At 45.1% G+C, this 14,299-nt stretch overlaps 3 protein-coding genes across 3 annotated transcripts in view; 2 read left to right on the forward strand and 1 right to left on the reverse strand.

Annotated features, from left to right (window-relative positions):
• The window catches only part of itga11a (integrin, alpha 11a), a 53,391-nt gene extending 48,468 nt beyond the window's left edge, over nucleotides 1-4,923 (forward strand). Inside the window, exons 27-30 of the mRNA XM_086193569.1 lie at nucleotides 35-145; nucleotides 320-415; nucleotides 2,510-2,623; nucleotides 3,628-4,923. Of these exons, the coding sequence (XP_086049695.1) occupies nucleotides 35-145; nucleotides 320-415; nucleotides 2,510-2,623; nucleotides 3,628-3,705 (399 nt within the window). The 3' untranslated portion in view covers nucleotides 3,706-4,923. The remainder of the gene's footprint in view (nucleotides 1-34; nucleotides 146-319; nucleotides 416-2,509; nucleotides 2,624-3,627) is intronic.
• Nucleotides 4,924-9,221: 4,298 nt separating this feature from the next.
• On the reverse strand, nucleotides 9,222-10,941 carry LOC147269017 (relaxin-3 receptor 1-like). Its single transcript, XM_086226530.1, has one exon. The coding sequence runs from the start codon at nucleotides 10,866-10,868 to the stop codon at nucleotides 9,723-9,725; it is 1,146 nt and encodes a 381-aa protein (XP_086082656.1). The 5' UTR covers nucleotides 10,869-10,941; the 3' UTR covers nucleotides 9,222-9,722.
• Nucleotides 10,942-12,017: 1,076 nt separating this feature from the next.
• Nucleotides 12,018-14,299, forward strand: part of adamts7 (a disintegrin-like and metallopeptidase (reprolysin type) with thrombospondin type 1 motif, 7) — a 70,690-nt gene continuing 68,408 nt past the window's right edge. The window contains exon 1 of the mRNA XM_086226521.1: nucleotides 12,018-12,413. Coding sequence (XP_086082647.1) covers nucleotides 12,284-12,413 — 130 coding nt within the window. The 5' untranslated portion in view covers nucleotides 12,018-12,283. The remainder of the gene's footprint in view (nucleotides 12,414-14,299) is intronic.

Raw genomic sequence — 14,299 nt, forward strand, 5'->3', positions numbered from 1 at the left:
TGTTCTGTCCTAATGTCCTGGTGTCCTCTCACAGAACCGAAGCAACACCCTGCCTCTTCCCATACAATGCTTGGTCAACGTCGCCTCCTACAAGGAAATTGTCGTTCGAATCACAGGAACTCTACGGATACATACTTTACATGCTGTGAGTTCTTAAACTCAAAACATGCATGCTCCGGTTTTATTACAGTCATGCATGCAACATATCGATTTGTCTCTGTAATTCTCCTTTGACTCTGTAGAGACGACAGCTTTGTCCTTGTTCAGCTGCACTTGTAAAGAAAATAAAAATAACAGCATGTTTTCATTTCTCATCCAGCTGAAGTTTAAAATCCTCGAGCTGGTGACCAGCGCATCAGTGGTGCTCCCCCCCTCCAGCCGCATGTTCCTACATGAAGAGAGGCCTGTCAGACATGTGAGTCAACAACTTTGAATGTTGCAAACTGCCCTGTCTCAGGTTTGACCAAATTCTAATCTGAGTTCTTTAGGCATCCTAATATAATCAGATGCAGCCTGAGTCTGCTCCCCACGTGTGGTTTCACACTTTCATGCTTTCGCAGCTTGGTCTCCAGAAGGGTTTAAACTGGGTCTGGATTTTTTTTTTTATTGTTTTAATGTATGTAGCAGGTACCGGGGATGTGTTTTGCCGGAGTAGTGAGTTTGTGATGAAACAGCAGTATTTTTTACTACAGTTTAACACAGTTCTACCAAACTGCAGCTGCAGAATAACACAGTAAAGTCTGGCACTGGAGCTCACGTGCTGAGTGGTGCTCAGGGACCGAAAGGACCAGCGGCACAACATGTTAAAGTCTGGTCTCACACACTAATCTCTGCTGCCACCTATTGGTCAGTACAAACACTCAAACCATCTCTTTGTATCATCTCTTTTCTCATCTTTACTTTCAAATGATGATGTGAATTTTAAATATAGTGAACAAATGCAAATGGATTTGGGTGTAATCTGATTTTGGTTTTGTCATAATTTATTCATCTTAAATTGTTGACAGAAAACTAAGATTCAATCTTCTGTCTTGTCTTGAAACGTCTAAAAAACAAAGGGAGGTCATAACTAAACTAAAAGATGTCATCATCTCTGAGGAGATTATTACTGATGATGACACACTCAGTTTAGGGTTATAAATGTTACACACATTGTAATTAGGCTTCTACAGTGGTGCAGCGGTTCGCACTGTTGCCCCACAGCAAGAGTGTTCCAGGTTTAAATCCCCGGCTGGCCAGGGCCCATCTGTGTGGATTTTGTGTGTTCTCTTTGTGTGTGCGTGGGATCTCTCCAGGTGCTCTGGCTTCCTCCTACACACCAAAGAAGCAAACATTCTCTAAGTTTAGTCCCTTTCACACTGCACCAAAAACGCAGGTCAACACGGGTTTTTGGTGCAGTGTGAAAGGGTCAACCTGGCATTTTGACTTGTGTCGACCGACTCGCCAAGCAGCCCCGGTGTTTGCTCAGCTTGGCTGACCTGCAGTGTGAAAAAGGCAACCCACGTCGTCTCAGGTTTCACACAACCTTCCTGTCGTATCCTGATTTTGTCACTGTGCCACCTGTCAGGCTTCGCCTATAGCTTCTCTGGCTCCCTTCCAGACGAGCTAAAAACTCCATCCTCCTTCGCTGCGCCGAATTTGTATGCTTTGCAAAAGGGACAACATTGCCACGCATGCAACGATAACACTAACGTTCGACTCTGCGACATCCATGTTGTCGTTTGTTTACATCTCAGTGTTCTGGCACACGTGTATGTGAAATGATGACGTTGTCAGCGCGATGACGTAAGAGAGAAAAACACAGGCATGCAGCCCTCACAGCAGAAGTTCAGACCCGGGTCTTCTGGAAGCTTGAATGCTCCCTAATGCCGAGCAAACCTGGGGCCAAAATTCCACATTGACACGCGTTTTTCAGTGTGAAAAGGGTATTTGACTCTAAATTCCTCCTAGGTGTGAGTGGTTGCCTGTCTCTATACATGGCCCTGCGGTAGACCTGCTGATGGGATCCATCCATTTTCTATCTATTTTCTATCACGGGGGGGTGGAGCCTATCCCAGCAGCCTTCAGGTGAGAGGCAGGGTTCACCCTGGACAGGTCACCATTCCATCACAGGACCAACACATAGAGACAGACAACCATTCACACTCACACCTACAGTCAATTTAGAGTATCAATCAGCCTCGTCCCCTCTTGATGTCTTTGGACTGTGGGAGGAAGCTGGAGTACCAGAGAGAACCCACACAGGAACAGGGAGAACATACAGACTCCACACAGAAAGATCCCGTGCTGGAGCCGGGACTGGAACCCGGAACCTTCTTGCTGTGAGGCGACGGTGCTGACCACTGCACCGCCGTGCCGTGCTGATGGGATAGCGACCCTAAAATCACACAGGCAGTTAACAATGGATGGATGTTATGATTATATTTTCAAATCAGTTTGACAGGATAACTCCATCCGAAATGCTAATTGAATGAAGTTGTGTTTTTTTTTGTGTCCTCTGGTGTGATAGATAATCATTGAGATCAGGAAGGAGGGTGATTACAGAATCCCCACCTGGATAATCCTCGGCAGCACGCTGGGAGGACTCTTACTGCTAGCCCTGCTCAGCCTCGCTCTCTGGAAGGTAAGCCATCATAGTCACGCAGTCCTGGTCATTAATGGTCTTCTGAATCTGACCCTGAGTTCTTTTTTTACTGCCTCCATTTAAACTGGAGTTGTCTTCTCAGCTATTAAAGCAAGACTGACGCCTTCTCATGAGAATGAAATCTTCCTTCACAGTTTTCTTGATAAACATTCGCCAAACATATTTCAGAAAAGTCCTTAAACTTCTTAAAATCAAATTTCAATTTAAAACACACAGATTCAAACTGCACAGCTTTGCATTGTCCACGATGTGCCAAAAAAAAAAAGGGGGGGAAGATTCCCCTCCTGATTCGAACCTTCTGATCTTGCAGTGGACTCATCCTGTTGTTGGGGAGAGAGTTTGAGTGACAGCTGAATTTTACTCAAACTGAAGAGATCTGTGGTGGTTCCACAAGAAAATCGTGGAATATTCCCTTTCAGACACTGTGAAGGTCAAGTGTGATGTAACCTCTGCAACTTGAAAGTGGAGTCAGTCATAATCTGATATGGATACGTCACAATTTGCTGTCAGATTATTGTTGTTTAACTGCTTGATGTGTCTAACAACGTCTGTAAGACAACAGTTTTTCAGACGCGTCGTTTGACAGTGTCCTCGTCGTCTCCTTATTTTATTGTTATTATTCTTCAGGGCACAAAACTTCTCGTGCATATTTTGTATTTCTTTTGTCTTTATGTTGTACGAGGCTACAAGACACATTTCTCCTTAAAATGCACCGAAAATAAAATAAAAGATATGGAGCAAAAATTCTAGAATACAATAAAAGTAACAGAGACTCTAGGTTGTTGTTCTTTAATCCAGTAATTCATTGTGCTAAACTACTCAAAATTCAACCGCAGGTGAAATCGTCAGTTCTGAAGTTGGAAGTTCAAACCTGTCTAGTTTGGCCTCTTTGCCAGGGAAGCACTGTCAGTGAGCACTGATTTCCTCTGGTTGCTTGAAGAATTGAAATAATTGTTTGTTTCACAGTCTAATTTCTCTTCCAGCTTGGCTTCTTCCAGAGGCACAAACGGAGGGACGAGGACGAGCGGGAGGTAAATGGAAAAGTGGCTGAGGAGCGGTAACGCAGGCTGAGGGCCCCCACCAGACACCTTTTCCACAGGGGACCCGACACTCAGGGACCAGCCCACCTTCCCCTGTCCCCCAACACCACAGTGGCAGCGCATAGACAGCTCTGCATGATCGCTGAGGCGAGGCTTGTTCAGTGCACTGGATCTGCCCCACGCCACGACCCCTGACCCCCGAGAGTCAGCACTGTCACACTCACTTAGCATTCCTGCACTGTTCCGACGTCGGGGCCTACTTTGTCTTTGTATTCCGCTGCCCTCCATGTCGTCCCCCCTCAGACCTCGGAGCTCGGCTGTCTGTGGCTACAGGCCGCAGCTCTGGCGCTTCCGGTGGTCTAAAGAGGGAGCTCTGATTGATCGGTCTCTTGAGGCGTCTCTTAGCAATTCACTCTTCGTCTCTTCTTAATGTATTTATTTAACTCGTATGGTAATTTCTGAAGTACATGAAAAACCTCAAGGGTGACTTGCCACCCAAAAAGCTACCGCAAATGTAAAGATATTTTTCTGTATATTGAATCTGATGTTTAAAAGATTTTATCTGTTCAGTTGACTTATAATTTATGATGACACAAAACTGAACTGAAGTCACCAAAGAAGATAAACGTACAGAGACTTCTCTTGATCTTTCCCTGCGAATCTTCCAGACATGCATCCTCTCTTTGGACTTCACGCCTCGTCTTTTAATATCTTCGTCCTGGAAAACCTGTAAGATGACCTTTAAACTTTTGATGCACTTTTACTTTGTACTAAAGTAACTTGAATTTGTAAATAGTCAAGTACGTTTTTTTGTTTTTTTTTTTTGTTTTTTTTTATACCGTTTCAAATATTATAGTGGTTTCCAGTATTTTCCACATGGTTTATGGCATTACTTTTTAACATAAACAACTTGGCAACTAGCTTTCAGTTCCTAAACCTGTTTTTTGATTGTTGCAGGCCTCTTAACACGTGTTGCATCAGAATATGTATGTATCAAACACTGCAACTATTCTGTCAGAAGTCCTGCTTATGAGAAGTGTAAACCAATGATGTCCAGATACCAGAAAGAGTCCAATCAATGCACATTTCTCACAGATTGTCAGCCCCCCACCCCCCGCTGCCAGTACCGATGAAAGTCAGATTCTTCTGTCTGATGAGGTGAAATTCTGTAATAAATCAAATAAAACATTTTATATGTCTACAGATGAAATAAGATTTATTGAAGACCAGCACGGGGAGTTTGAGGTCAAAGAAGGGCCACAGTCGGTGCCTTAGGTCAGGGTAGCTGGAAATGGAATGAATTTTAGGCCTGTAGATGGAAATTTGCTTCACAAATAACAGGATATGAAGACTATAGGCGGTTCCGTTAAGATCAACATAATCGTAACTGACTTAAATGAATATTTATGCTGTGCGAAACCACTGAGCTTGTCATTCTTTTCCATTATGTACGCAGTGGTCCATTTCAACATGGATTTCCACTCTCAAGAGAACATATGGCGAAAGAAATTGGCCTAATGTGTGTGACAAGGCCATGGACAACAACTGGTGAAAATGTATGTGGGCCCTTAAAGAGTGTTTGCCCATGTGCTAATACTGTACTTGCTTTTCCATGTAAGATTATTTGATAAAAAAAAGAGGGATGCTCTTGAATTCTGTAAAGTTTAAATCGTCCAGTAGGAGGCAGTATTTATAATTTCTATCTCCACCTCTCTTATTGCAACAGAAATCTGAGGATAAAAAAGTAAGATGACACCGAAAAAAATAGTATTTCTCAATGCTTCACAGTAGGAAATGTAACTTGTCATATCTGGCTTCCAGCCGTGTTTTGGTACTGTAGATACAGCAGTTTCCTGTCCTATTTAAACATCTATCGCAGCGTCCTGAGGATATCAGGGCTCTGAGCACACAGCTGATCAAACTCCTTCAGGATCTGGGGGGTGTCGCTTTTAATTACACCTGCAAAGTCCAATCAAATAACAAATGAGGAGCACTGAAAGTGGTTCATTGTTTTTCTTCCACGTAAAACCCAAACAGCTGTATGTCTGACGAGCACACGCTCCCACTGGGTATTGGGTTTTACTGGAATTGTCATTTGTTGATGAGATGCCGGTTTGATGGAGCGGCCTGACAGGTGATCCTTCACCCTGCAACAGCGCTTTGTTGAAGGCATATTGTTCCCTGAGGCACTGCAGATGTAATATGATGATGCAGCCGGGGAGGTGGAATCCATATAATGTCACATGCAGCTGAATATGTGAGATTAAATCGACTCTCTGAATGAGACTTATGCTTGCATTAGGACTGGATTCTTTTGGGGCTGATGTAGCCCACAATCATTAAGAGTTAGACGGAATGAGAAGAGGCAAAACATGGACGTTAAAGTGAATAAAGTACAATTTGTCAGAGATCTGAAGCTGTGTCACAGTCGTTAGCAGTATGCTGGTACGACAATCCGCCACAAAACACAGAGACGATTCAAACACTTCAAATTTTACAGGAGAGGGTCACTGGGATGATGTTTGTCACTCTGAAGCTAACATAGGGGATTCTTTATCTCTATCAAAAAATAAGCTCCGTGACAAACAAGCGTTTATGAGATTAAAGGTTTCGTTCAGCAGGACAGTCTTCACTAATGAACTCCACTTTTATGGCCGAGCTTATGTTAGCCAAGCTTACGTCAATGATGTGAACAAACCACGTCACGCCAGCTGGTGATAACTACTGCAGCTCCATTTAGCCTCTTGTTAGCAACTGCAAATAGTTGGTGAGTTGAGCCCATTCAAAACCCCATTAGCTTTGTGACGAGGGAGGCAGACGTTCAACAAAACCAACGCATCAGGCGTTAGGACTCATCCCTGTGCTAATCTTTCGTTGGCAGCATACTGGGATGTCCAACCCTGTTGCAAGAAACAAAGAAATGCTCACTCCTTTAGCATGCGCAGAAGGTGAAACCTTTAATTTCCTCAAACTCATTTATATTTATTGCCTGAAAGAATGAGATAGCTGGTGCACTGGGCCTGGTTTCCCAAGGAGGGGTGCTGGTCTGGACGGCTGCCCCCTGGTTTCTCATTATGGCCAGGTGAAGAGCTCCAGAGGGTTGTCAGTCACTGTAACTCCCCGTTCTATGAGTAATTTCTGTAGTTTTTGTCATTTTTCTGCCCAGTGGCAAAAATAAAGTCAACCTTTGGACATTGTAGCGTCTTACTGCGTGTTCTCGGTGCATCTTTCAGCAGCGTGCAGCGGAGAGGGGGGAGTGGAGCACCACCTCCCCTGTGAGTTCCGTGAAAGTCTATCCTGGTGAGTCAGTAAATGTGTTTATGCCAGATAAGAGAATACACACTTTAAATTAAAAATGCTACATCTTATCTTAAGCAAAGACAATTCCATAGTGTACATAAGTCACATGACACTGTTGCCAAAGCAATATGATATTCCTAACTGTGGTTATTAGATCCTAAAGGGGAAGTCAGTAGTGAACGTTCTAAAGTTCACAGCATCCGAGAACAGCACCAAGACAATTGTGTGCGGGTTCTACGAGATGTGTACAATTTTGTAGTCACTTCTGTGGTGAACTGGAGTGTCCTCAAATGATTAACAGCCTTGCCACTGTGTTCACAACAACTGAGTACGATTGGAGTGTGTGGTTCTCTAACAGCTGACTTAGAACTTGAAGACACATGCTGGACATGTTCCTGCTCATTCAGTAGAAAATCAGATGTTGGAAGACCATTATTTAACCAGACAGGCCTCACCACAGTCCACTAGGTGGACAAGGGCTATCTTCAATCCTCGCCCACTCCCAAATCCGACCCAAGAGAATTTAAGGCTTTAATTCTGTTAATGTTTAAAACCCAGACTGTGACACGCTGGTGTACCCACACCACAACAAGAACTGTACCCTCCTTGAAGCCCTCTCTCCAGAAAATGTTGTAGAACAGCTGTAAAGGTGTGTATATCACACTGCTGGGGACGGCTACCAGGCTGGATCCTTCAGATGTCTAATAACCAGAATGCAGCCGTGATTCAGCCGAGGCTGCTGCTTGATGAGATGATGTCGTGGGAACAAAAGGGTTCCAGGTATGTTGCGAGCATTCATCAGCAGTCCACCTATGATAGTGAGTTGCTGTTACATGTGTCTAAGTGTCACATGTAGCACTACGTGAAAAATTTATTCCGAAGAAGGTATATTTTGGTGACCTGAATCACTTCCTGGAACAATCCAGTAATTCTCAGTTCAGCTGAGTCTTAATCGCTAACGAAGTCTTTGCAACAATTACACGGGTCTGAACCCTCCAGACTTTTCCAAATCTTGCCCACATTTCCTTGCATGGCTGATCTGCACTGTCACCCACTGCCAGGAGGTGCATCAGTGAATATTTCATTGAATGAATGCAGAGCCAGTGATTTGTTTGATGCATGAATCACTAACCCTGCACAAGTTCATATGCAGGTCAAGCGTCAGTAGGGTGAGCTGCTCATGCAAACCCGAGGCCCGTCCCGAGCTAGGAAGACGGCCCCAAATATTCAGTAACTTGGCGTTGGGAAAACGTAAGAGCTGTACGCAAACAGCTCACTGGCTCAAAGACTGATCCGCTGTCACTAGTTAGTGAGCTGAGCTGTGTGTGGCTGTTTAATGCAAGTGAATTGCATTATGGAGTCTGAGTTCCAGTCAAGCAGTGAAAGATTCAGTCGACAAACCTTTCGAAATCATCTTATTCGTGAATTAATTTCACTGATTCATTCCCCTCATCTCTACTTTGGACATTGAGTGCTCATGGATCAGAGTTCTGTTCTGTCTGTATCGCCCGGTGATTCATCTTTACAGGGGATCTCATCGCTTGATTCAGAAAAAAATGCAGGGGGGGACGGGACACACACGTGTCTGCAGCGTGTATTCATGAGTCAAGCAAAACCAGCAGGTATGAGACACAACAAGTGCAGGACGGAGGGAGAACAAATGGGGAGAGCAGCAGGTTCTGTCTCAGAATGTCCTTGGTTAAATTCTGGTAGATGACATAATCAAGCGAAGGACAATTCGTTAAAGCCCGTTACTGTTAAAAATAAACGCCCTGAGATTCAGCCAAACACTCTAATTATAAAGTTCAACATCAGAGATTTTTATATTCACTCTTCCTGATTAGTGTTTGGGGGCACCTTGTTGTCCTTTGATGTACCAACTTCAGATGTTATGTTCAGTATGAGAAACTGTAACGACAATGGAACGATGTACCGAGGTTCAGTTAAGAAAGAAATGCTGTCAAACGCACTGAAATGAGCGTCTCGGTGTGTTTTTTATTCACATTATTAGTATTCCAAGTGTGCTGCATGAATCCTCTGTCACTGTTAATGCAGAGAACACAAGATGAAAGACCTCTTCTGATGTCGTTGCCTGCCAGCAGTTGAGCGGTGCTGCCTGTTGTTGTGCAGGCCGACGCGTCAGACTCATCGGTGCATGCATGACACTCACAGGCTGAGGTAAAATTGATTTTATTTAATTATTAATTGCACAAAATGAGGATGTGTTGTTTTTTTTCTCAAATACAGCTGAAGGGTTGGTGCAGAGCCCTGAAGTGGCCATAACAGAGAGAAAGAATCTGTTTTTGTTCTCCTTATGGAGAGTGTGGCAAAAACCAATATCTCATTGCCACAAAACAATCAATTCATAGGGACTATTAATATTTTATGGACACAAAACACTCTGCGTATAGCTGGGGCTGTGCACTGTCCCCTGGTATCTCGTTGGTGCCAGCCACCGTCCTCCTGTCACAAAACCGGTTATATACAACTAATCTCATGAGCTGTTTATTCAATGAGCCCAGGAAACTCTTCAGTGATAATTAGCAGGAATTAAGCAAAGCTCGCACTAGTTGTGTGAAATGTAAAACATTTTTCATAATGACAGACATTTCGTGAGATACAAAATATTCAGTTTGAGACAGAAGCGAAAGCATAACGCAGGTGTGATGACGGTTTCAGCAGGTGGATCCAGCCGGACTACGAAGTTGCAGCTGAGGCTGAGTGCACACCGGGCTGAACTATCCGGTCTGAGTCAACATTTTGGTGCTCGATAAACCTTTGCGATCAATGATGGACAGCGTGTACTGTACATTGTCTGTATTCCGGAGAGGCACGACTCCTTGAATTTCTCCGTGCGTAAAAGAGCGCGTCGCACATTCCTTGTTGGAGGATGAAGTGAAGACTCGCCAAAACAAAACACTGAGCATCTTCCGGATCTCTGGCCTGATTAGGCAGTAAAGCACCGGGTTCAAACAGCTGTTTGCATGCGCCAAGCACACAGTAACGGGGAACACGTAGGTGTGCACCATGTAATAGGACTTGTCCCAGTTGACCGCGTTAAATTTAACCAAGACGCCCCATAGGGTGATGGCATGATTCGGCATCCAGCAGCAGAAAAAAGATAAAACCACAATAGCGACGGATTTGGTGACTCTGGACCTCCGTTTGGGGTTGCTGCTGTCCATGCACCTGCGCCTCACGAAGCGCAGGAGCATCAGATAGTTGACGGAAACTATGAGCATCGGGATGATAAAAGCAACCAGTATTTTCTGGATGTGATAGAGGGCGAGCCAGTCGTACCCTTCAGGAAACTTGAGGAGGCAGAGTTTTTCTCCAGCGACCAAAGTTACCGTGGAGAAGATCGCCGTCGGTGCGGTAGCAACGGTCGCCGCCACCCACAGTACCGCGCAAACCCACTTCACGCACCGCGATCTTCGGTACGATTTCTTCTTTAAGGTAGTCGCGACGGACCAGTAGCGGGTCACGCTCATGGCCGTGAGGAAGAACACGCTGGCGTACATGTTCATCACCGTGACCGAGAGGATGATCTTACACATGGCGTCTCCGAACGGCCAGCTGAAGTCCAGCGCGGTGTCCACGGCCCAGAAGGGCAAAGTCAGCACGAACTGGAAGTCCGTCACCGCCAAGTTGATGATGAAAATATTGATAGTGGACTTTTTTCGACATTGTCTTAATCTCATGAGGAAAAAGACCAGCAGGTTCCCCACCAACCCCACTGCGCAAACCACAGAGTACACCACGGAGATGAGGATCCTCAGACTCGGGTTGCCGTCTGCGGCAACGTCTATGTCCTCGAAAGTGAAGGTGTCATTGCCCCCTGAACTTTGGTCCAGTCTGCGACTGTGGTTTAATAGTTGAGCCATCTTTAGTAGCAGGTAGTCTAGAGGAAAACACAGCTCAGGTACCACATCTCCAAACTAACCAGGAGCTCTCCTCATCCGCACACCTCGCTGACTGACGGCCCGCCGCGGCGTTCGCTCTTATACAGACCCGAGACTGCGCTGCTGAGCTGCCATTGGTCCATGAGCTGTGACACACGCCGAGATCAAAAATAATCTCAAAATAATTAAGGATTCCAACAGCAAACATGAATGGCGCGGTTTGTCTCTGAACGCATATCTGTTTCTCCCAACAGAGTGAAGCGCGAGCCGTGCGTAAAAGGCTCCAGTGGAGCTGTTTATTACCTTTGATGGTACGAATACGACGGAAACCCAGGAATTAAGACTTAAAAAAAAACATCATGTGCTACGAGAAAGAAAGTGTTCGTTCTGTTTTTAATCAGGGGCCAAGAGAAAGTACAGAAATGCGTGACGTGTTTCCAAGGCGGATAAACATATGCGGCCTGCTCTTTATTTCATTTTTGTCAACACTTAAAAGCGCCATCGTACATCCACGCGAGCAAATGTATTAACATGGTGAGTTGAGGTCAAGTTACTGTCACACTTCATAATTGATGCCCACCTAGAATCACGTTGCTCCTGGTGTTTCGTGTCAGTCCCTCCTTTCGTCCGCTAGATGGGGCACTAACACAGATAGGGACTAATGGACGAGCTCCGTGATGATGGTGATCAAAGGTGAACTCTTTTAACTTTATAGCTTGGGTTTTTACATTAATACTATTAAATAAACCGGAATTTCATATTTCAAACCTTCACTTTTTGAACATAAATTCTAGATGACGGGATGCAGCTGACGTTACACATAAAACTGTGGGAAGGTTTTGCTTTTCTGTCTTCAGCTGTGTGTCCATTCCGCGAGCACAGACTATTTATATGTAATTTACGATCTCCAAGTGAAGGCACAGACACCGAAAACTAGCCCTCATCTGGCTCTTGAGAACCCCGCCGACCTCAGCTCTGGGTGCACAGTATCCGATTTCTGGGAGTAGCAGCAGAAGCAGCAGTCTCCTTTAAGCCTCCAGCCCGGCTCCAGAGGTGGCCCATTGTCTTGAGTCCTCCCATCTGTGGGGGTGGCTCTGCTGCTCCGCCGCGCTGAAAGTTTGCTAAGGAAAGTTTTCAAGCTGTCACTGGCTGTCGGGAGGAGACTGATGGAGGACGTAGGGGACAACTTCTCGTAGGCAAACACCGAAATACTAACCAAGGCCGAGAATGCAACAAAACCAAACCGTGGACGCAGATGATGTCCAGGCCTGAACTGGAGAAAGCACTTGTGAATGCCAGAGTGTATGGCCGCAGCAAAGCGAGAAGTGTGCCCAGCTCAGATGGAGATCATCTGAAATGACAGTCGACACGGTGACAGAGAGGCAATCAGTGTTTTAATGGACAGTCTTGTCAAAATGTCCCGTGTGGACTGCGGGCGTCACGCCTTTGGACAAGGTGTTTCTCCCCTCCGCCTCCTCCTCGCTCTCTTCATCGTCCTGGAAAACTGCAAAACACTGGGCTTATCAGGTCAGTCTCGTTATATATTTGAATTCATGGTTCATTTATAAACCGGACATTGCCACGTCCGCTCGCCTGCTTTGGCTCTGCATGTTTGCTCTAAAACGAATCCCATTGAGCCGAGCAGTAGAGGAATCAATCCCCGGAGAGTCTCAGTGTGGAGGCAGGCCAGCTGTGACTTGTGTTTACAAAGTTTGGGCTGACCAGAGCAATAAAGCCCAGGGGTGTGCAGCCTAGTCTGGGAGCTGCAGAGACCTTCTTTCATGGAATCATCCGAGGTTCGGGTCCCAAGTGTCCTTAAACTAAACAGTACAGAGCTGCTGCTGCTGACCTCCAACTGAAGGGCAGGAAACAGACTGCCACTCAGGGAATTTGCAGCCTGTAGTACTATAATTATCATAATGGAGGTGGTTTCCATTCTGCAGCCAAATGAAACAGCACATCAATTGTCAAGTTAAGTGGGATGTCATCACATTGGAGGATCCATCCTCTCTGCCCGGTCCTGAACACATTCTTCTTTTTCATGCCGTCAAAAGCTGGTTTGGGTGATAAAATGTGAGGCATCTGAGAAACAAGCAGAACAACCAAGGTGCCGTCCTCACTGTGGAGAGAGAGATAAAGCTTGGTCAGACAGTAGGGACAAGGATGCAGCGCCAGGGGAAGCAGCCCTCTAACACAATCAATGCAGCTGATAAATGGAGGCGCTGGAGTCTCAGTTTATCTGGAACCTGAAGCATCACAACACCTGCCTCCCCTTGATAACACTAACGAACATCCACCCAGGGCTTTTATGTACATTCATAATGTCATAGTGACAGAGGTCAAGGTGTTTGTGTGTCTGGGGGGGGGGGGGGGTGCAAGCAAAGCATCTTCAGGTGTGTTTTCACACCGACGTCATCGAATAAATTGAACTGCATCTGTGGATAATGATTTAGTTTTATAGGTTTTCAGGTTCCTTTTTTTTTTCATGACAAACAGCTGCATTTAGACACACAGCAGAGGGCACAGCTGCTTGATGGAAACCTGCAAACACAACCCCTTGAGTAAAAAGCTGGATGGCGTCTATGTTGTTTGAAACTATGCAAACTGGAAGTGTTTGCTCCTCACGTGTTGAGCTCAAATGTTTCTGAAAGTACAGCGAGCGCCACAGAACCAAGTTTAATCTGTAAATATTCTAGAAATGTTATCTGGTCTGGATCGCCGTCAAGACGTTGGTGGCCTTAGTGGCAGATTACAGACATTTTTGTGCAATTATTGAAACCCTTTTCTGGAACATTACACTCATTTGAAGGGTGAGTTGTAAAAGTTTAATCTTCATGATCACTTGGAGTGAAATTCTTAATTCCTATGTAAAAAGAATGTACAGACCTCAGTAGCTGATGTGTGCGAAGACAGAAGCAGAGACCTTGTCCTTCTTACAAAGCTTTGTGAGAACATTATCTGCATTCTACACACTGTTGATGATTGACACGTAGCTTATGATCTCATTAATAGAGGCATGATCATGCAGAGCCATGTCTGGGGATGAAGATGAAACAGGGATTGCTTATGTATACCTAGACGTCCTCTGTGTGGAATAAATTGGCTGCTGTCCAGTTTTTCAATTTAAATGATGGCATAATGTCACCCTATTGAAGATTCGCATCAGCTATTTACCTGTGTTCATTCTATTCACGCCAATATCGAAAAATGTAGACGGAAAATGAGCCCTTATATTTGATGGTTACTGTCGGATCGGATCTTCATTTTGCACCATCGGCATGTCAGGTTTTTTTCTCCAGTCAAAAATGATAAACATGTCCTCATCGTTATGCCTCCTGCTAATGAAGTACGTTGCATGGCTTTTCATTCACCTCCAGCCTGTCTGAGTCAGGCAGAGTGAGATACTACATGAG

This window comes from Aulostomus chinensis, chromosome 2 (genome assembly GCF_037954235.1).
Source record: "Aulostomus chinensis isolate RoL2024-O1b breed Wild chromosome 2, RoL_Achi_v1.0, whole genome shotgun sequence".
Taxonomy (NCBI): Eukaryota; Metazoa; Chordata; class Actinopteri; order Syngnathiformes; family Aulostomidae; genus Aulostomus; species Aulostomus chinensis.